Raw genomic sequence first — 21,863 nt, forward strand, 5'->3', positions numbered from 1 at the left:
ACCATGACCAAAAGTGCTTCAAAAATGTGCTATATAGGAAATAAAGGGATGTGATACTGGTCTGGGAATATCTATCAGACGAAATAAACAGTTACTGCAAGGTTTTTCTGAGTCGTAAGGGTGGAGATGCAAAGATAACTCCTGCACGACTAACAAACAGGCGGAGGTGAGGCAGGAGGTGAGGTAGAGGTTCCCACGCGTTTCGTCGTCACATGGACGACTTCCTCAGGGGTCAGTAGCCAAACGCTTTATTGACTAACCTTTTATATGTCCCCCCCATATGCATGCGGCGTCCACAGCAAAACGCTAAGTCACCGTCTTGGTACGAAACTGGAAGTGCCTGATCGTAATTCACAACTGCGCATGCGCACTATCATATGCCGCTGCGCATGCATACCCCCGACGGGGCTTTGTTGAAGGAGTAACTAAGCAATCAATTATAAAAACCGGCAGGTAGAAGCGCATATCGAACTACGAAGGTAAGGCGAATTATAGGGATAGCCCTGCCAGATTTGTCAGCTGAAAAATACAAAAGTTATGCTTATGAAAAGATGGAGATGCTAAAATGAACATTTCCGCCAAATTACTTTTTATTCAGTAAAATTCTGAAAATCATTACAAAAATCTATATAAATGAGGTATTTTCTTAATCGTGGCGACCCATAGAATACAAATAATATACTATTTATATGGTATACTAAATGGCCAAAAACAACCCAAAACAATCTTCCAAAAAATGTATGATTTTCTTTTCCTCCACCAACAGAGTTAATAAAATCTCACCAATTAGATATAGATGCCCCAAAATTACGTACCAGAAAAGGGCATCTCAAGTGGCAAAAAAATAAGCCCCTTTAGGTCCACATTAAAAAAAGAAAATAAATTATAGCCTGTACAATGTGATATACCAAATCTGATCTGGATGGAGCCTCCTTCCCTTCTATGCCCGGCCGTGCGCCCATACAGCAGGTTACCACCACATATAGAGTATCCGTGTACTCGGGAGAGATTGGGTAACAAACTTTGTGGAGCCTTTTTTCATTTAATCCATTGTAAATGTTTAATTTTCCACCCAAAATGAGTGTATTGTGAAAAAATATTACAATTTGCAGACTGCACCTCCATTTTGTTTTAACCCCTAAAAAAACCTAAAGGGTTAAAAAACATCTTAAAAGTGGTTTTTCATACGTTGAGGGGTGTAGTTTCCATAATGGGGTAATTTATGAGTCTCGCTATTATTTAGGCCTCTCAGTGTCAATTAGAAGTTGAGCAGGTCCATCTAAATACGGGTTCTGGTGATTTTACAAAAAATGTGAAAAATGATACCTAAATTCTGAGCCTCATAACATTCTAGTAAAATATGTGGAATCTTAAAAAACCATGCCAACATAAAGCAGACATTTGAGAAATGTAAGTTATGAATTTATTAGGGTGCTATGACTGTCTGCATCAAAAGTAGAGAATTTAGAACTTTGAAAATAAAGAATTTTTCCAAATTTTTGCCAAATTTAGTTTTTTCATAACTAAAGACAAAAAGATATCCAAGGTTTTTGTCTCTTTTTTTTTTAAACGCATCCAAAACACAAGTGGGAAGGCCATTTGGCATGTGTATTTTGACCTAACCCCCTTTCACTTGCGTTATGGATGTGTTTAATAACGCGTGGGAATCTGCCGTCAATGATTTGTCATAATAAATAAAAGTGATATATGTGATCTACAAGTCCCGCCATCACACTGCTGATCAGCAGGCCAATGTTTAACCTGTTGTAATACTTATTCCCCCCACCAGGTGGCAGCACCAGGAAGTATCACTAGGCTTAGAAGTCTTCTCGCGAGACTTCCGCCCTCTCTTTTTATCTTTTCCCCCCGGCGTGCGTACGCACCATACGGGTTGCGGGACACCGGATCTCGGCCCCGGGGGGTGGACTTTTGTGATACAGGGCGATCAGTGTGTCATTAAACAATCGGTAAGTGTTATGGACCCCGTGCGCTGAGATCCTTGACAGTGACCTGCCGAGGTGACCCAGGGGTGCCGGAATGTAGGTCATTGCCCTACCCTGTGCGCATGCGTGGGGCTCCAGCTGTACGGGGGGGTGGGGCCTCTGGGAGGTGGTAGGGGGAGCACTGTATTAGCACAATGCTGGGAACTGTCTTGCAGTAACTTATATAATGTGCTTTTACTGTATATATGTGTACAGATTATTTAGCGCGGGGGGGGGGGGGGGGTCAATAATCCAAATATTTGTATTTAGTTGCTAAGCATTAAGATCAAACTTTCTGTAGTGGTTCACAGATGATCAGTACAAATACATTGATATTACTGTGCCAGAGCCTAGTGCTATGGTTTCTGGGTAATCACTGTGGCATGTTTGGTGCATTACACCTGTAGGAACCCTGGTACAGCCGAGTGTGTGGAAGCGCTAGTATAACTAATTCTTCTGTAATGGCGCGTTCACGTGTGGCGCTAGCGTTGTGTCTCCAATGAAACTCATGCAATCAGTAACCAGCACCCGGTGTCTTAAATTTAAGCTACCCGTCTTGTACTTGCGTTCCGTTTTTTAAATGTCAGATACTATTATTTATAGCTTACCACTTGATGCCTTTTTGTAGGCTTTTGTATTAATTTAATAAAACAGCAGTTAAAATATTAATTCATGTGTGCCACAGCAAGAAAATGGGCCACTAACTAGTGTTGGGACATTGGTAGGTACTGTGTGTGAAGAGGAGCACCTGTAAAGTTAAGCACAATGGGGTAAGCCAAGCATCCTGGGCATATCAGATGAGGGTAAAGTCATGGGCCCCAATCAGGGTCGGATTAATATTGCTATGGGCCCTGGGCTGTATGAACATTAAATGCCCTACACGGGGTCGGGAAGAGGCATTTTGGCGTCCTAGGCAGAAAAGGCAATGCGCCCCCCCCCCCCCCTTCAACGTGAGGTTATTGACTTCAAATAAGTGTATTTTAACTCCTTGACGCTGCATGTTACATAATACACATGACACTGTATGCAGCACAAAGCATATATCACACAGAATGCATCACTTTTATAACCATGTACACGATAACACTGCATACATCACAATGTACAACACACAACATACTGTACATCGCACAATACGCATCACATTAAAAATCACACAGAATACATCCATTCATTCTTAGTGTGGAAATTTGACTACTTTGGTTGGTTAGTGAATTTTTCCCTAAGAAAGGAGAACGTAGTTTTATAGTGTCATAAACCAGACTGGATAAATACAGGTAAACGGATCGCCCCTGCTCCAACACTGAGGATCAAAATTAGAGAACGCCACACAATTTCCTGTATTTCAAGGTCATTTTGTGGTCCTCTGTGATTATTTCCTGACGTAAGTAAAATGGCAGTATATACAGGCGGTCCCCTACTTAAGGACACCTGACTTACAGACTACCTCTAGTTACAGAGGGACCCCTCTGCCCACTGTGACCTCTGGTGAAGCTCTCTGGACGCTTAACTTTAGTCCCAGGCTGCAATGATCAGCTGTAAGGTGTCTTTAATGAAGTTTTATTGATAATCTTTGGTCCCATTTCAGCTAAAATTTTAAATTTCCAATTGTCTGTGGGGCAAAAAAGTGTTTTCGTTTGGAACTACAATTATAAAATATATAGTTTCGACTTGCATACAAATTCAACTTAAGAACAAACCGATGGACCCTATCTTGTACATAACCTGGGGACCACCTGTATTCTAAAGCACAGAATAAAAAAGTCAATTAGAAAAATGAAGAACACTGATCAAAATTGGAGAACACTTTCCGGCTGTGTTCACATGTGGCTTTTTTTGGATGCATTTTTAAACTCATCCTTCTGAAACGCACACAATTTTAGAAGTTTCCATGCGTTTAGCTGGTTTTTATTATTGTTGCGAGTGTAATAGTCTGTGTTAGCACTGACTGAGAGACAGCTGTTTACACTTTAAAAACTCCACCAAAAAATGCCACATGAACGCATCCTCAGATATCTGTAAGTTATTGGTATTAAAGGGGTTATCAGAGGTTAGTAATAATTTAGGGCCGGGCTGGGGAGGACTATTTATAAAATAGTAAACGTGTACTTGCCTCCTCTGGCGCTGCCAATGTCCTGCTCCGGGGTCCGTCTGATCCGTGCCCCTGTTTGTTTACAGGGGCACAGAAGCCGCGCACAGGGAGCTTCCGGACGGTGATGTGTCGGATGAGAGCTCCCTGTACGCCCTTGTAAAGAAACTGGCCCGCAAGTCAGACAGACCGCAGCACGAGAAATCAGCAGCGCCAGAGGATGTAAGTACACGTTTATCCCTTTCCCGACGCGCGCCAAGCCTTCTCCATTGCTGCATATTGCAGCAAAGGCTTACCTGTAACACGGTGCTAATTGCACATTGTAATGAATGAGGAAGAAAACCCCCATATATTGCCATAACACAGCGAAATATAGGACATGGACTATATTTCGCTATGCATGGTCACTGTGCGGTGAGATAACATGCTCACTGCATAATGACCGGGCGCCATAGACCGATAAGGGGCTGCAAATTCTGCGGCCGCATATCGGTCCCCATTACGTTCGTGTAAATGAGCCCTAATGCCTCATGCACATGTCCAGATATTTGGGCCGTGTACTGGGCGCAAGTATGGAACCTGGAACACGGCGCTATAGAATATTATGTAAAATACGGTTCTCTTCTCTAAATGAGTTCCATATAACTGTATGGTGTCTATATACACTGATCACAAATTATAGAGCATGTCCTATTCTTTTCCAGATCTGGATTTGTTCAGCTCTATAGAAATTTGAAATCAGGTTGCATACAGCACACACAAGGTGTGATCTGTATGAGCCGATGGTTTCCTGGAATACCCTCAGCCGTATTTTATGCAGACACATATCACTTACCGTAGTCTGTATATGTGTCTGCAAATACTGAAAGGGGAAAATGTGGTCAAATGTGCACAAGGCCTAAGGATCTGTCGTGTCATCGACAATTAAGAGCATTTGGACTGAAATCCCTCTCTGCAGTGACCAGACTTCTCATTGGCAGACATAACCAATAGGCTAGACTCTCCTTTGTTGAGGAGAATGTTGTGTGAAAGAAGTGGCTCACAGTTCATTTTAGAGATGAAAGCCAGTTAAACTTATTTGCGATACATTATGTTTGTCATATAAATGGGGAAAACCTGAACCAAAAGTGTGTAAAGAAGTCGGTGAAAGGTGGTGGATGAAGTGTCATGGTCTAGGGAATGTTTTCTGCAGAATGAGTTTGACCTCTTATGCAGTTACACGGCAGAGTGAATGCATTGATGTTTTACAGCCTTTTTAACATCGTGTTTCCTTTCTTGCATTCTTCACTCAATCAGCCAGCAATTTTCATGTAGGACAATGCCTCCTATTTTTTTGTAGGACAACGATGTGGAGGTGGCGTATTGACTAGTGTCGTCACAAATTCTTGCATTGCGCTAGAATTTGCGATTATTTCACTGCTTCTATGCCAGTTTTGCAGGCGCATCGATAATTCTCCCTCTTTATGTGGATATACTTTGGTAATTTGGTAACACACTGTGATAGTGGCATTAACCCCTCAACGATCTGGCCCTTTTTACTTTTTTCACTTCCATTTTTCAGTCCCCCCACCTTCAAAAATCTAACTTTTTTATTTTTCCACAAAAAGAGCTGTTATGGCTTATTTTTTGCGTAACAATTGCACTTCAAGGTGACGGTATTTAATATTCCATGCCTTGTACTGGGAAGTGGGGAAAAAATTCCAAATGCAGTGAAAATGGTTAAAAAATGCATTAGCGCTGTTTTCTTGTGGGCTTAAATTTTACAGCTTTCACTGAGCACCCCAAATGACATGTCTACTTTTATTCTTTGGGTCTGTACGATTATGGGGATACCAAGTTTGTGTAGGTTTTATGTTTTCATTCATTTACAAAAATTAAAACCTCCATCTTTTGCCATCTTCTGGCGCCAATAACTTTTTCATACTTTGGTGTACGGAGCTGAGGGTGGTGTCATTTTTTGCGACTTTTGATGGAGTTTTCATTGCTATAATGTTTAGGACTATGAGATCTTTTGATCACTTTTTATAGAATTTTTTTATAAATTTTTCAAAATGGCAAAAAAGTGCCATTTTCGACTTTGGGCGCTATTTTCTGCTACGGGGTAAAACGCAGTGAAAAACGTTATTATATTTTGATCGGGCATTTTTGGACGCGGCGATACCTGATGTGTTTATGATTTTTACTGTTTATTTATATTTATATCAGTTCTAAGGAAAGGGAGGTGATTTGAATTTTTAGTTTTTTTTTTTATTATAAATTTTTTTTTTTTAAATTTTTATTTGTACTATTTTTCAGACTCCCTAGGGGACTTTAACCCTAGGTTGTCTTATCGTTCCTATCATACACTGCCATACTACAGTATGGCATTATATGGGGATTTTCCTCCTCATTCATTACAATGTGCTGATACGACTTGTTAAAACGAATTCGCTTCGGGTCTTCGGAAGACCCGAGGCTACCATGGCGACGGATCGCCACTCCCCATTGATGTCACAGGGAGCGACGATCTGCGACAAGACTTTTTGAAGCCGCCGGCACCAATGCCGGCCGCAACAGTCTGGAAAACACCCGCGATTGGTGCTGGCACCGATCGTGTGTGTTGCCGGTAAGCCTTTGCTGCAATATGCAGCAAAGACTTAACGGCTATGGAGAGGGCTCGGCCCGCGAGCCCTCTCCATGCACCGTAACCCTGGGAAGGGGGTTAAAGGATATCTACCACTAGAATCGACGATTATAAACCAAGCACAGTGGCTTACTGTTATGGGTCCCCTGTTGCTGGATTTGCACTTCTTTTAGCTTCTTATGCACTGTTTTTTTTACCAAAAAAAGCTTTTCAAATTATGCAAATGAGCCTGAGGGGCTCCGGCCTCCATATGCAGCACCTCTGTCTCATTTTTATCATTTTTAAAGCCTTGTATTCTTAAAAACAAGGGCATAGGAAGCTTAAAGAAGACCAAATCATGCCAGAGGGGGTGCACACCAGTAAGTGACTGTGCTTGGTTTACAATCCTTGATCCTGGTGGTAATGTCCTTTAAGTTTCGATCAACGGATATTACATTATTTGTAAAAAAAAAATAAAAAACAAAAAAAATCATACAATGTTCTCTAAATTTGATTTCCAGTATAGAAGGAGGATTGTAACTACTATGTTACATTGAACTACTGTTAATGAAAATGTTTACAGTCAGTATATTCCACTTACAATGTACTTTTTTTGTCCAGCAGTTTTTCTTCCGGTCCCATTACCCCTATACAGATACATTCTCGTCTCTGCGGGTATTTAGTTTCCGGGGAGGGGGGGGGGGAATGGGGGGCGCGGTGGCCAAGGCTTTACCAGGCACCACCTCTGCTGCTGAAATATGTGACCTGACCCTTATTCAGATTACTTTTGCCAGGAATACATTCTGAATGTAGCTGGTTTGCACTGTCTAGGCGAGAATTTGCTTACTCCAGCTTTACAATCAGGTTTTGTGGGCTGTAGTTTTGGGTTTCTACTTTACAGTTGGGATGGAGGAGTTGAAGGGGTTCCCAAAAAAGGTTTGGGGTTTTCTCTGGCGCATAGGCGGGAGATTACTGGCCTAGACTTGTGGTGTTTTGCACAATAATTGTTTGTGTCTTTGTTTAAAAATATTTCCAGTAATTTGAGGCTTTTGTTTTTCTAGTCACTATTGTGTCTTTGACAGGACGACACTAGAGGCCCGCTCTTATCTGCTGACCTTCCTATGGCTTGTTATACTATGAGGGACAAAATAAATAGATCTTTGTATGTTTTTGCAGAGGAGGGATGTTCGTGCTATCTATCACTCTTCTGCTTTTGAAGTTCTATCCTTTATCTTGGTCTTTTAGTATTTCATAATTTGCTTGTTTCTTGAATTTGCTTATGAAGGAGAGACGTATGTCTGGACTCCTGGACTGGTTGTCTGGGATTTAATTATTATTATTATTTTTTTTCATAGAGGGGGAAGGATTTTCTGAGCTGATTGTAAATAGTGTTTTATCCGCAGGCAACATGTTATAGAGCAGGAGGAGCTGAGCAGTAATGATGGGTCGTTTGTAAACGACGTGAGCCAGCTCACTAAACCCTGCCCCTAAATGGCTCACCACGCCCCCTTTAACCTGATAAATAGGGTTAAAAGTGGAGTGGTGTGGGGGGACTGATTGGCCTGCGGCTCCCTATTATATATAGGAAACCTACCACTTGATCCTGGCCAAAATGACCACCTCACACCACCCTCTGGGCTCTTTACTACTTACATATGTTTAGGGACAAAAAAACGATAGTTTAGGCAAAAAAAGTATTCTATAATCTATATAAATGTGGCTTCGGCGCTTCATTTGGGTAACCCTGGCAATTCCGCCCACCTTGTAAACACAATGTTTATGCACTCCACTCATGCTTTGGACATTGAAAAGTGCATCTAAACAACTGAATGTTTGAACGCACCCTAATTCCATAAATGTGTTCCAATTTGGTGTTAATCCCCTTTTATGTCTTCCCAGCCTATTAGGCCGCGGTCACACGTACCGCTAGACGTCCGTTCATAACGCGACGCTAGCGCACAGAGGGGGGGGGGGTCCTCGGCCCGAACGCACATGCGTTAAACAGGGAAACGCATGCGTTTCCCTGTTAACGCATGTGCATTCGGGCCGAGGACCTCCCCCTGTGCTCTAGCGTCGCGTTATGAACGGACGTCTAGCGATACGTGTGACCGCGGCCTTACGGTACTCCTCATCAGAGGATCATAATTCTACTGTTATGGGATACATGTAGTGACTAAACTTTTTTTTTTTTTTATGTTTTTCTTAGCAAATTGTGAGTCATTTTTTTTTTTTTTTGGAGGATTTGTGTGAGTTCTATATTTTGAGATGGATTTAGGTTCATGCTGTGTACACAGAAACTTAAGCACAAACGCACGAATTGATCCGTCATGTGATCGATTACATTCAAAAGCTCCTGCCCAAAAATGAGTGTCTTTATATTCATTTATTTTTTTCATGAACAAGAATTTACATTTATTGCTGAACAAACAAAAATTAACATTTATTAATATTCTGTAACCATTCCATTACATAACCCTCTGAATTTCACTCTATTTCCATGCACAATAATGTTTAGTGATGGCTCTTCTTGTTGGGGTAGCTGCTCATAGTCAGTGATTCCTCCCCCAGGTCACTACCTCTTGTAGTATGTAAATAATCTACTGATACTAATGTACAGCATGGAGGAGCTGCAGCAGTGACTGACACCAGGTCTTATTTTCAGGGGAGACTTTATATTTCTAAGCTGGAAAAAAATTATACTAGGTGCAGTTTTTTTTTTGCAATCGCAATAAAATTGTGCGGTGGAAAAAAATAACCCAAAGTCTTGTACAAATGATAATGTTAGAAGTAGAAGGCTCCTCTTATATACATCCCATACATATTGTGCCAGGTCTGTAAAATGCATAAACGTCCCGGACAAAATTCATGATGAATTTATTTGTAGATTGTTATTTTGTTGTCTAGGTAATTAATGAGCTTATCTAAACAGAAGTTTCTAGTCTGGTGTAAAGACCTCAAGTCTTTAAGATTTCACTGTAGGTTTTCACGTAACATCTAGTGCTGCCTCCGGGAAAGACGCTGCGTGTGAATTGACCTGTACATGCGGGGCTATTATGGCTTTGTTCATGAGACCTGCGTGTTTCCTGTGGTTAGTGCACAGCTCGGGGTTGTGCTGGCACAGCTATTGCTTATCTCTCATGTTGTAGATAAGGAGCCGTGCTGCCGTCCCTCCCGCGCCCCCTGCCTCCCCCCTTCCTATCAGCTGTACAGCCAGCACTAGTGTGTACGTGAGAGAAGGCTCCCAGCTAGTGGCGGCCCGCAGTCTCACGCCCCGCCCACCAGAGCTGACGTCATCCGGGAAGCTTTAAACCGCTGCTAGGCCGGTGCGGGTCTTCTCACGGAGCTGCCGGTAACCGGGGATGAGGCTGCGCACAGCGACAGGTACAGGAGCACACAGCGTGCCGCAGTGCTGCTGGGACTTGTAGTGCGGCCGCGGAGCCTCTGTGTAGTATACAGCTCATAGTCTCCATTATAGGTCAGCTCTGTGGCCTGTGCGGGAACTACAACTGCCAGCATGTCCTGATGTGCTGAAAAGGGGGTGATGTCCAGGGATTTGATGTCAGAAATTATGTATAATAATTATGATTAATATTATAATTTCCGATCAAGAAGTGCTTTATTATGTTTTGGTGGTACTGGGGGGAGGGGTGTACATAATATTTATAAAAGATAATGCAGAGTTTTTTTTCCTTTTTTTTTTTTTTTTTTTTTTTTTTAAATTTCCAGATTTTCAAGGCATAAAGTAGAAGAATTTTTGATTTATTACTAAAAAAGAATGTTAGTTTGTTTCCTATTATCTTTTGTTTTTATCTATTATTGTTTTTACTTTACCTGGTCTTAGGGAAAGTGACCCCTGTGGTGACCTCACCGCTAGCACATCAGATCTTGGTATTTACCCACTTCATCCACAAATTATGAGCTAAACAGAGCAGATACAGGATTCTTTTGACTATTCCTCGGGTCCCAGGCGATCAGAGGGGTCTGACAATATTCCTCGATCTGGTAGACGGCAGGGTAGGATCTTTATTACCAGATTGGTGGGCATTTGATGCCCAGCACTTGTGATGATCAGCTGTGAATAGCACTGCCCACAGAGACTGAAGCAGACAGCTCATTCTATTATGTGTGCATGAAGGGTCATCACAGGCTTCACTCCCATCCTTGTTCCTTACTCATGGATGGATCTGTCTGGTTCTTATTATACTCTCTAGTAAACATCTGGTTGATGGGGATTCTAGGTGTTGCACTACCACTAATAATAATCTACCATCAAAATCCATCATGATAAACAATGTTAAATCAATGGTCTCCTTCCTTCTGATATTAACTTTTAAGATTATGCTGATGGCATTTACCAGAGCCTCTCAGTGTTGCAGCTTCACATGCAGTTATACTTTTGCAGGAGCACTTCCCCCTCTCGCTGTGTGCTGAAACTTCCTCTGCTACCTGTGATCACATCAGACACTGAGAGGGGGAAGTGGAGAGTCTCTGGTAACTCCCAAAGAACCTTTCTGTCTCATAAGCATCATTTTAAATGTTGATATTAGAAGGAAGGAGGCCATGGATAACAAATATACAAATGTCCCTGGTTTATCATGATGGATGTTGATGGTAGATTTCTTTTAATCTTGTATTAAAAGAAATCTGTACAGCACTGCAAAATAGCGCTATATTAATTATCATTATTATTTATTACAATCTATTGATAAGTTTTGCCTGCAAAAATTCAGGACAAGGATATGCTTATAGATAATAGGGTTGAGACATCCTTAGAGAACTGCAAAGAGAAGAAGTTCACTGCATTAGAACATGATAGACATGTCAGAAAATGTCTTTTTTTAGTGTGTTCTGTTCCACTCTGATAGCTGTCAGCTGAGTGTTATCTCTTGCACTTTCTGCTTTGCTCAGTTTTGGGGACCTCTCTGCTGAAGGCGTATCCACTAGTGAGCAGAGGGATTGGGCATGATAAAACCCAATATGTCTGTACCACCCTTTAAATGCTTACATAGTCTTGTAAGGGATACCTAGTAGCTGCTAAGACTACAAACAATGTGTAAATCCCCCCTGATCAGCTGGAGGTCCTGTACCCCTTCCTGTGGGGGATTTTCACATTTTGGATACTTCTGCAGTAGAAGTTGCTGTTTTTCCTTGGCCGTCCTGTAAACAGGCTTGAATGTTTCCCTCTTGTGGCCCCAGTCTTCATGGTTTCCTAGTATGAAGGAGTTCTAGGAATGTGACATTGACTTACTGTACTGCACTCTGTCCTCAGCGCTCAGCCCTCAGCCCTCAGATCTCCTTTTGCTCTGGATTCCTAAAGGGATTTCGGGTTTCTCTGATTCCAAGGAAAAGGGAGTGTCCGTGTCCACAGGAACTGATATAACTAACCTGTTTAATTGATTGTGTTTATGTTATAGACAAATAACTACTCCATACATTATATGTGTATCCTCTGTCCTATTAGAACTGCCGAAAAAAATGGATGAGCAAGACCCTCGTTCCTCTTCCCAAGATCCACTTTCAAAATGCCTCCAAGCCAAGAAGGAATTGGAAACTGCTATTCAGGCGCTGCTAAAAGCAGAACAGCAAGTGAAAGACAACGGCAGAGAGGTACAGGATAGCACCATAGGGGAATTTCCATTGCATGTATTTCTGTATCTGTTTGCAGTTTTGTTTTTGCACTTCTAGCTGCCCTCCATAGATCTGCTTAGGTTTGCATCATTTTGAACAATAGTCAGAAATTAGCTCTATGGAGAGGGGTCACTTGTTGTATTACACAGCTGACAACTGCAGGTTACTGCTACAGTCAGTGCTGTCACTGATCACCGCCATCAAACCTGACCACAGCACCAAAGACGTCTGCATGTGGCTGCCGCCATCTTTAAATACTGATCTACAAAACCATGCCATCATCAGAGGGTGCCAATGTTAAAGGCTCCTGTAGCTGTCATAAGCATATCTAAATGTAATATAGAAACAGTATATTCCAAATTATATTGTTGTACAATAGTAAAAATATATACATAAACGTTCAAATTCCCTTCCCTAGAACACACATAAAAATAATGGAGTATAATCATAAGCATGATGGGTTATCCCCATGTATCAAAATGTAAAAACGATTATTTCCGGCAGTGAACCCCATAACCCGAAAATGGCGACCAAATGTCCTTTTTTGCAATACATAAAGATATTTTAAATTAAAACATAATAAAACGTATTCAAATTTGTTATCTCGGTGATTGCACCGACCCAATGAATAAAGTGGAGGTGTTATTTGGATTGTACAAGAAAAGCACATAGGAATATGGTGTGGGAAAATAGGAAAATACCACAATGGGAATTAACTTTTTTTTTTTTTTGTACCAATAGAAAGTACAACTTTTCCCGCAGATGATAAGCCCTTATATGTGTCTATAAATAGAAATGTTTTTAAAAGATATGGTCTGCAGAAACAGGGGAGTCGAGGGTTAAATTACAATTGTAGTGTAATAAACATCAGGATCTTCCGACAACTTGTAGACTCGGATGTTGTTACATGTGTACAGTTGATGATATTCATTCACCAAAACACAGAAATGATGAGACCTGTGGCCTGTGCAACAGTCAAGGCAAAGTAATAAAAGTATAAGAGCCCTTCTTTGAGGCAGGAATAGTATGACGTATTTAATCCCGAGTATTCGGTTCCATCCAGAATTAGTTCATCCAGTGAAATGAAGTATATTGTACATGGATGTAAATCCTATTTTTATATAGAAAATGCTTCAATATTTTTTTTATGTTTGAATAATCTGTGTGGATTATGCCAATGATTTGCTTGTCCTCTTGGACACGTATGGATGGGGCCGTTTCTCAATCATTCATTTATCATAGGCCTCAGAGTTAAAGATAGTGAACAATTTCTTGTACTGACTAGGAATGTATTTTCAATGTCTGCAGGTGAAGGCCCAGATCCAGTCCTGTATTAGTCGACACCTTGAGTGTCTACGCAGTCGTGAGATCTGGCTTTTGGAGCAGGCTGACCTAATACAGCAGCTGAAGGAGGAGGCCCTGCAACAGCAAACCCTGCAGCTTTACTGGGTAAGATTAGTAGTCTAATATGAGCCCCATAAAGTATACTTGGTTCTGCGGTGCCATTGTATAGAATGTGCCCATTGACTTCATGTCACTGCCCTTATGGTTACTCAGAAGCTGTTTTTTTTTTTTATCTTTTCATTGTTTTGTAGCTATTGGGACAATTCAATTGCCTGATTCACCAACTGGAAACCCCTCACAGTAATGATCTCGCCAATCAGATTACTGTTTGCCTGGAGAGGTATGTGCCCTTAACAAAGTTACAGATGTAAACATGTATCTACTTGTAAAATCTTCAGGATTGTTCCTTAGAGAAAATCTACCATCAAAATCAAGCACTCTGACTATGGTAATGTTCTTATATTCGTTATCCGTAGTCCCGTTCCCTCTAAAATTATGCTAATGATCCTGACAGTCTCCTGGGGAATGTGCAGCTTCAAAGGCTATTGCACAAGGTGGGATAGTGGGAACGCTCATGTACAGGGTAACAGCCTTTGAAGCTACAGCATGGAGGGGTCCTGGTAACACCCTCGGAAGCTCCTCAGGACCATTTAGAATAATGTTAAAAGTTGATTTTAAAAGGAAGGTGGCCATGGATGACAAATATAAGATGATGACCACAGTCATGGTGCCTGGATCTTTGAGTAAGTGCCCCTGGTTTATCATGATGGATTTTGAGGGTAGATTTAAAGTCTATTTTGTTACAATCATTATTATATATATATATATTTTTTATCTCTTCTTCTCCCAGGCTGGGTAGCCTTGCCTTGACACCAGAGGAGTCTTCTGCCATGCAGTTTGAAGCCGATGTGGCTTTTCTCAGAAAAGCAATTACGTCATTTGGATCAATAAAAACCATGGTAGGTAGCCATGACCTCTGTTCTCCTATGTATAATGGAAGTAAATTAGATGATGCTGGAAACCTCTACACACAGATAACTAAGGAGATATGAAAATAAGAATGTGCTCTTTACTTTTTGAGCCTTTTTTTATTTTGCGAAAATTTATTTCCTAGAACTGTGACGAAATGCCAGAAAATGTTAGCACTGCGCCTTGTAGCTATGTGTCCCAGAATCCTTGGCTTCTTAACAATTGCTACGTTGCTGGAATAGAACAGGTAATAAACTTAAGATTTTATTGCTTCTAATTTGTCTTGTAGGGATAATTAGTGTCCACATTTATATATGAGTGACAAAGCGTGGAATAGGCGCGGTCACCATCCTGTAATATTTACACTGTGTGTGCTAATTGGATATGTTACTTGATAAAGTAAAATTCTTTTTTTTTTTAAATTGTGTTCTCTTCACAGAAACCTCTGTCTGTCTTTCTGAACACCCCTCTGTCAGACTGGCTTCTAGAAGGCAAAGTAACGAACATAAACCAGTGTCCTGCTCTGCATATCCCCAGCTCTTCTCCTCAGGACTGGCTTTTAAAGACGCAACTTACGGAGCCCATCATGGTATGTCCAGGTCACTTTGTGAACATTAGCCTAGTAGTTGTGATGTAAAGGCCTTTCCCATCTGTGTGGTATGACACCTTAGCCCTATTTACTGGAATGAGGATGAGCTTGAATACCAGACCTCGCGTTGATTCTCTAATCTAGTGCACCTTTATCTTGATTATGAAGTGAAGTCCTTTCTTCTTTTGAGTTTGATATATATTTGTTCATATTTCAGACATCAGAAGCCCCTGATCTTCCTGCGTTTAACATGGAACAAGTCTGGGGGAAGTTGGGGGAATTACACCATTGGCTTCTACAGTCGGAAAACAAGGATGGCGTCGCTGAGAAGACCGGAGCCCGCACCCGGGATAGTTCAGTTTCAAGCTCCTCTTTTTCCTTTGAAAAAGTAGATGACGAGGATATTGACCTTCCCAATGATGAAGAGATGGATCTGTCAGATTGGCTAATCTCTCCCGAACAAACCGAACAGTCTGAAGTTGTGGACAAGTGGAGGTTCGTCTTCCAACCTTTTTTAGAGGATTATAGTATTACCGACTGGCTTCATAAAGTGGAGACCTGCGGTAATCGCTGTGGAGGAAAAATTGCTTCCCTGGAAATAGAGAATCTAGGGAACCTCAAGTGCCTGAATGAGCAGCTTGGAGGAAAGAAGACGTCAGGTCCTAGCAATGACATGTGGCTCTTAAAGGATTCTCAGCCGCACATTAATATAGAAGAAGTCTGTAGAGCTAATGAACCCTGCTCTACCTTCTCTGAATGTGTCTGTGATGAAAGCTGTGAAAAAGAAGCTCTGAGGAAGTGGCTCTTAAAGAAAGAAGGAAAAGATAAGAATGGGATCCCTTTAAATCATGAGCACAAGCCTAAAACAAATGCATGTGAAAAGTCAAATCCTTCCAACAACATGTGGCTACATCCCTGCAGAGCTGTGAACTCTGAAGAGCAAAGCTGTACCAAGGCGACGGAAGAATGTGACCCCTCCCTTAGGCATTTTAAATCCTTGCTTGAAACGCCATTGAACACCTGGGTTCTCAAAACCAACGTGACCGAGAAAAAGATTGAACAAGAAACTGCTGACAGTAAATATCAGAATCCCCTGGTAGAAACACTATCTCCATTCCATTTGCCTCTAGACGCCAGCTGCTGGGTGTTGTCCTCCAAGAACACCGATAACAACATGGAGAAGCCAGAACAACCTGCACTGGAGGATAAGTGGCTTCTACGTAAAAAAGCACATGTAAGTAACCTGATAATGTGCAGCAGCATCTTGATCTCTGCAGATAACGTGATCATTCAGTAAAAATCACTCTATTCTGGCAGTTCCATTGATGTGATATTGGGACTATTCATGTGGACTATGGTCTTGTGAATGCTGGGGTCCCAGTAGTCCATGATCATTGGTTTGTCTGTCCAGGCAGTCTCACCTCTATATAAGGGATAGTCTGGAACCTACAGATGGTAAAATTCACTGGCATAGAAACTTAGCTGTGGATTATTCTAAAATCACTGCTGAACATAAATTGGTAGTTTGGCTGTGCAGGAGATATTTTGCAGCTTACAAGTAGCACAAAGATAGAAAGTTGCAGGGTAAGTGTTAGCAGAATTCTAAACGCTGCTCTGAGTTTGCAGAAATGTTGTATTTCAAGCTTTGTGACAGGACAATAAAAACCACATATAATGGTGTCCATGGGTGAAAGTAATCTTTAAGGTGTGCGCTGTGCGTCAGCTTAGATTTTATAAAATTGCCATCACTTTATGGGGACAAGGGTCACTGGACACCTATTATACTTAGAATAATTATCATTGTATTTTAGGAATATTATGGCCTTCCCAGTGTTTGTGACCTCTTCGCCTGCATGAAGCTAGCAGCTGACAAAGACCAGTGGCTGCACCGTACACCTCTACAGGTAATCTTCTCCTACATTGTACAGTCTGAGTGGTTGATGATAAATCGGTTATAGAAAGTCACCTGTGGGGGTCACTAAGGAGCTGCCTAATGGCTTCCTGCTATCCCCGGTTCAGTACGTTGGCTACTTTGCCAAGTCAGGTGAGATAGGGTGGTAGTAATGTCTCTGCTGTTTTTTGTCTGCCTTTGAGTTTGATTGCATTTTATACTGTTGGAGCTCCAACAGTGACCGGACCCCCACAGACAAGCCCAAATAAGCCTCCAGGATAGAGTAGCTTCATACGTGGTTATCCCTGGTAATGCATTGCTCCTATTTTATAGTCCTTTAACAAGGATGAGTATTCTTGTCCTGATGATTGGGCTGGCACTGTGAGTGTCAACCTGATCAGCAACCTGGTCACTGCTGTGTCTGCCCTGCAAAGAGATCTCTCCCTGCAGGGCAGTTTAACCCCTCAACTGCCATGCGTAAGCTTTATCACAGCAGCTAAGGAGAGAGTGAGAGTGAAAAAAATCAAGTTTTAAACACACAAGAAATAGCTGTATTAAATACATAAAAAAAAAACACACACACACACACACACAAAATTGTTGTCGGTTACGATCTTGACCTATTTCAAAATTGCCATTTTAGTGCTTTTTACCAACCCACAATTGAAAGAAAAAGCAAACAAAAAGTCAGACGTACCCTAAAAAAAACTTATAGCCTTAAGAATATGGTGACACATGAAGTAGTAAAACATTAGAACACCTTTACATGTTTGGTAGAATCATTTTCTCATGTCTTTTTGTTTATACTGCTCGGTGAGCTGCGTAGAAGTTTTAATAAGTAGCAGAATGGCTGTTCTATTAGGTTTCCTCACAGGAAGGGTTAATAATATTTTAGCAGTATGCTATTTTACCATTAAAGTGAAGGCACTGGAAAAATACCTAAAGGTCAAAATAGGCCTTGTCTTTGAATGGTAAATGAAATGAGAACATTTTCCTGGTTCCTTAATGGTTTCCTATTCCAGGTCCAAATAGACCCACAAAGTGTTAGCTCTGTAAATGACTTTCTTGTACGGTATGTTGAGGGGTCAGGAGTCCAATGAGCGGCCTGTTTTATATTTTTTTTTTGTTCCATGTTTTTTAAAAAAGCCACCAGTTAGAACACCCCTTTAATATTGCTGAATGTCAAGTCTAGTTATCCCCTGAGTAATTCTCTGTTTCTCTTTTGTAGATGTGAATGACCTTGTGATTGATTCCCCCTGAAACACTTCTCGCTGACTTATACGCACATGGATTTTCGATCTCTTCTGATGCTTTTTATTGCCATCACAAGTGTTTAGCTGCCGATCATTGACATGTACTGAAATGTGGCTTTTCATACGATACTCAAACCTTTTGTGTTCAGTTTATAAGATTTTAAGAAACTCCACTACTAGAATATTGCACCAAGATCAGCAAGTCTCCAGTAACTTCATATGTGATGACAGAACCTTTCTTGCTCATGTATCCACATAGCTGGCATGTAACCTAAGATGGGAGACACTTGTCACTCTGTGTTATACCCTAGGGCAGTGGTGGCGAACCTATGGCACGGGTGCCAGAGGCGGCACTCAGAGCCCTTTCTGTGGGCACTTGGGCCATTGCCTCAGCACACCAGACAGGACTCAAAGAATATTATTGCAGTTGCAAGCCACTTAAAAGATACTGCTTCCAGTCATATTTTGAAACTTTCTTCTCTACTTAAACTGTAGGAAGAGGGAGAATGAGTAGACAGGGCCAAATTATCTTTGGAGGACCTCCTGTTGGCCCCATTGTCCCTCTGTACACTCATAATAAGTGTACAGAGGGACACTGGAAAGAAGCTAAAATGAAGCAAATTTTCCATCTTTCTACTGTTGGTGTCCTCAGGAGGCCAATCTGATTGAAAGTTGAAGAACAGGGAGCAATAAGTCACTGCTTTCATTTTTAGTTGGCACCTCGCGATAAATAAGGGGGGTTTGGGTTGCAGTTTGGGCACTCGGTCGCTAAAAGGTTCGCCATCACTGCCCTAGGGGCTGCATTACTAGCACAGATGCAGACCCAGCGTTATGTCTACCTTGGGCAGAGCGTATTTGTTAGGGTATAGTCAGACAGTGTGGTCATGGGCACCACGGGTCAGCAGGGAAAACCCCCACAAAACACAAATCCTAAATGTAACTCTATAGTCATTTGGGTGAGATTGTTGTAACTGAATGCTCAATTTTAAACTTTTTAAATTTTGTTTGGGAGTTGGGTTACTTCAAGGCACATTTCTTTTACGTGCAGTGATCCGGGCAGCTTATCTGTTCTGGTCATTCTTATTTTAGCATTTTGCACAAAATGATGGGACAGAGGCAATTTCCTAGTCTCTTTAATTCTTAGATATTCTATGTAAAAGAAGTCATCATTGCTTCCAAATATCTGTCCATTTACAGAGTAAACCTATATATTTTTATTGACTAGCTAGTTTTGGAAGCATATCTTTTATTTTTTTGTTTTTTAATTTAACCCTTTGATGTTGAGTTGGTACCTGTGTTGTCATTGCATTTGCATCAGTGACAAGATATGACGTAAATATCAGCCAGGCTGCTATATAAAGGTTGGCAACTTTGGCTTTTCAGCTAGCGGATACCTGTCTCTTTCTCGTAGGTCATGTGCTGTCATGTCCTGTCTGACTTTAAGGCGTGTTTACGTGCCATGATCTGGTCACTTTAAAGTTAACTTTGACTTATTAATCCACCTTAGTCTGTGCAATCGTCTCCAATGTAAAATTTTACTTTACCATTTATTATTCCATTAAAGCGTTCTAGCAATAAAAATCCACTTTTTGTGTGTTAATTGGTTTAATTTTCTTATTGCATGTGTCTCTGGCAGTAAGTTGGAGGGATACTGCCTTTCCCCAAAAAATAAGACACAATCTTTCATTGTTATTTTGCTCTGAAAATTGGGTTAGATCTTGTTAGAGATTTTTATCTAAGGCTTAACTGCCCTTACTTAAGTTGTACAGGTGACTTTCAAATAACTCTTTCATGACTGCCCCTGGGGCTTGAACACAAACCAAGACACATGTCAGTCTCTTAGTGTATGTAAAGATCTTCTTCCCCTTTATTAGTCTCAGCTGCATGTATAAAACACAAAATCATCAGGAAAAAGGCGCGTGACAAGGAGATAAGGTGCTTAGATGCTATTGGCCATAATGCATTTTACCAGGACATTCTGTAAGACATTCTCCCAAACGGTTAATGAATTGTGCACTGTCTTCCCAGACCTTGTTCACAGACATGTTTATACTAATTTCCCTGGGAATAAAGAGATAAGCTGGCTTGAGTAAGAATATAGAACTAAAGATGAAGTACAGACTGGATTCTAATTAATTGTCAAAGGGAATTAGCTGACAAGCGAGCAAACAGGTTACATAAAAGTTTGACTCATGACATTGTAATGAGGTATCCCCTCAGTTGTCTTTTTTTCTAAACTGAATAATCCCAAATTTTGTAATCTGTCATTGTAGTCTAGCTCCCCCCTCCCTAAAATAAGTGGCCCCAATACTGACCCCTGTGGCACTCCACTGGTAACGTCAACCCAATCTGAGAATGTGCCATTAATGACCACCCTCTGTTTTCTATCACTAAGCCAATTACTTGCCCAAATACACAGATTTTCCCCTAGTCCCAGTAGTCTCATTTTATGTACCAACCTTTTGTGCGGCACTGTGTCAAATGCCTTTGAAAAGTCCAGATGTATAACATCCACACGGTTACCCCAGGTCCAGTCTGGAAGTTACCTCCTCGTAGAAACCAATCAGATTAGTGTGACAGGGCCGATCTCTCATAAACCCAGAATTAAAACATTAAATCGAAGAGAATCCTACTGGATATTTAGACTGGACTCTCTTCACCCGCATGGGTTAAACGAAGCAATAGAATCTGTATAACAAAAGGCGAATATTCCAAAAATAAGAAATCAAAAACTTCATCAGGGACGCCTATCAATCGCACACAAAGACAATATTGTCCTTGCAGACTTGGTATCAACTAGGAGTGTACCCCTCAGATGATCCACCTCCCGAGCACACGAGATTCCTGGACTTTCCTTGCAACTTCGAGAACGTCTACACGCACAGATACTGCCTTTAAACCAACTGAATCAATTAATGCATTCTCCATAGATGGCCACGAGTCATCTCCCGCAAGGAGAAGAGGTAGTTTGTCCCATCCCGGCTTCCGTAGCGTACCGAGTTGCTAGGGTAACCATCGCAGTGATTCCCGTAGTTTACTGAGTCGCTGGGGCAACCATACTAATCGCTGCCGAACACGTGGCAAACACAGCGATTCAAACTACAGTAAGATCAATTTATTGCACCTCTCCATCTTGGCTCCCTCTCTCTACATTTAGGCTATTTCTCTAAATAGGTATGCCGCTGGCTTCCCCACTTCTCCGCTACTTCCGGAGTCCATCTAGTTGCCAAGACAACCACACACGCCATATGATGCTTAGCCAACTCTGCACAGAAAATGTAAGAAAATTTTTAATACACGTTGCCGACCACGAAATATATTTATGTCATGCTCTCAGACACAATTCTGTAGAAGATTTTGCTATGGTAGCACTAATAGATCACAACGAGTGGCGCCCGGTTACCCGCCGGGTACCTTTCATCACATGACCGGAAATTTGTTTGAGCCTCATTTTCATGTGTTTTTATATGTATATAAACCCCCTCTGATTGTAATGCATTTTTATGCCTGACGAAG

At 41.3% G+C, this 21,863-nt stretch overlaps 1 protein-coding gene across 3 annotated transcripts; it reads left to right on the top strand.

Moving 5' to 3' along the window:
- The first annotated feature begins 1,807 nt into the window (after positions 1-1,807).
- NCOA4 (nuclear receptor coactivator 4) lies at positions 1,808-19,947 on the top strand. 3 transcript variants are annotated; one of them, XM_072130796.1, is made up of 11 exons: positions 1,842-1,967; positions 4,161-4,293; positions 12,135-12,280; positions 13,610-13,750; positions 13,897-13,985; positions 14,496-14,604; positions 14,760-14,861; positions 15,054-15,203; positions 15,421-16,437; positions 17,015-17,107; positions 18,323-19,947. In XM_072130796.1, the coding sequence occupies exons 3-11, from the start codon at positions 12,149-12,151 to the stop codon at positions 18,326-18,328; spliced, it is 1,839 nt and encodes a 612-aa protein (XP_071986897.1). In that variant the 5' UTR covers positions 1,842-1,967; positions 4,161-4,293; positions 12,135-12,148; the 3' UTR covers positions 18,329-19,947. The 3 variants fall into 3 exon arrangements, with proteins under 3 accessions (XP_071986896.1, XP_071986897.1, XP_071986895.1); XM_072130795.1 differs by lacking the exon at positions 4,161-4,293 and having other exon boundaries at positions 1,808-1,967; XM_072130794.1 differs by lacking the exons at positions 1,842-1,967; positions 4,161-4,293 and adding an exon at positions 9,910-10,054.
- Positions 19,948-21,863: the final 1,916 nt, after the last annotated feature.

Source organism: Engystomops pustulosus, chromosome 11 (assembly GCF_040894005.1).
Source record: "Engystomops pustulosus chromosome 11, aEngPut4.maternal, whole genome shotgun sequence".
Taxonomy (NCBI): Eukaryota; Metazoa; Chordata; class Amphibia; order Anura; family Leptodactylidae; genus Engystomops; species Engystomops pustulosus.

What these genes read in the sequence shown, in the direction of transcription:
- NCOA4 (XM_072130794.1), top strand. Translation starts at nt 10,033, where the DNA reads ATGAGGCTGCGCACAGCGACAG. An exon ending in TGAAAGACAACGGCAGAGAG is followed by an intron (nt 12,281 to 13,609) that starts GTACAGGATAGC and finishes CAATGTCTGCAG; the next exon opens with GTGAAGGCCCAGATCCAGTC. An exon ending in TTGGATCAATAAAAACCATG is followed by an intron (nt 14,605 to 14,759) that starts GTAGGTAGCCAT and finishes TTTATTTCCTAG; the next exon opens with AACTGTGACGAAATGCCAGA.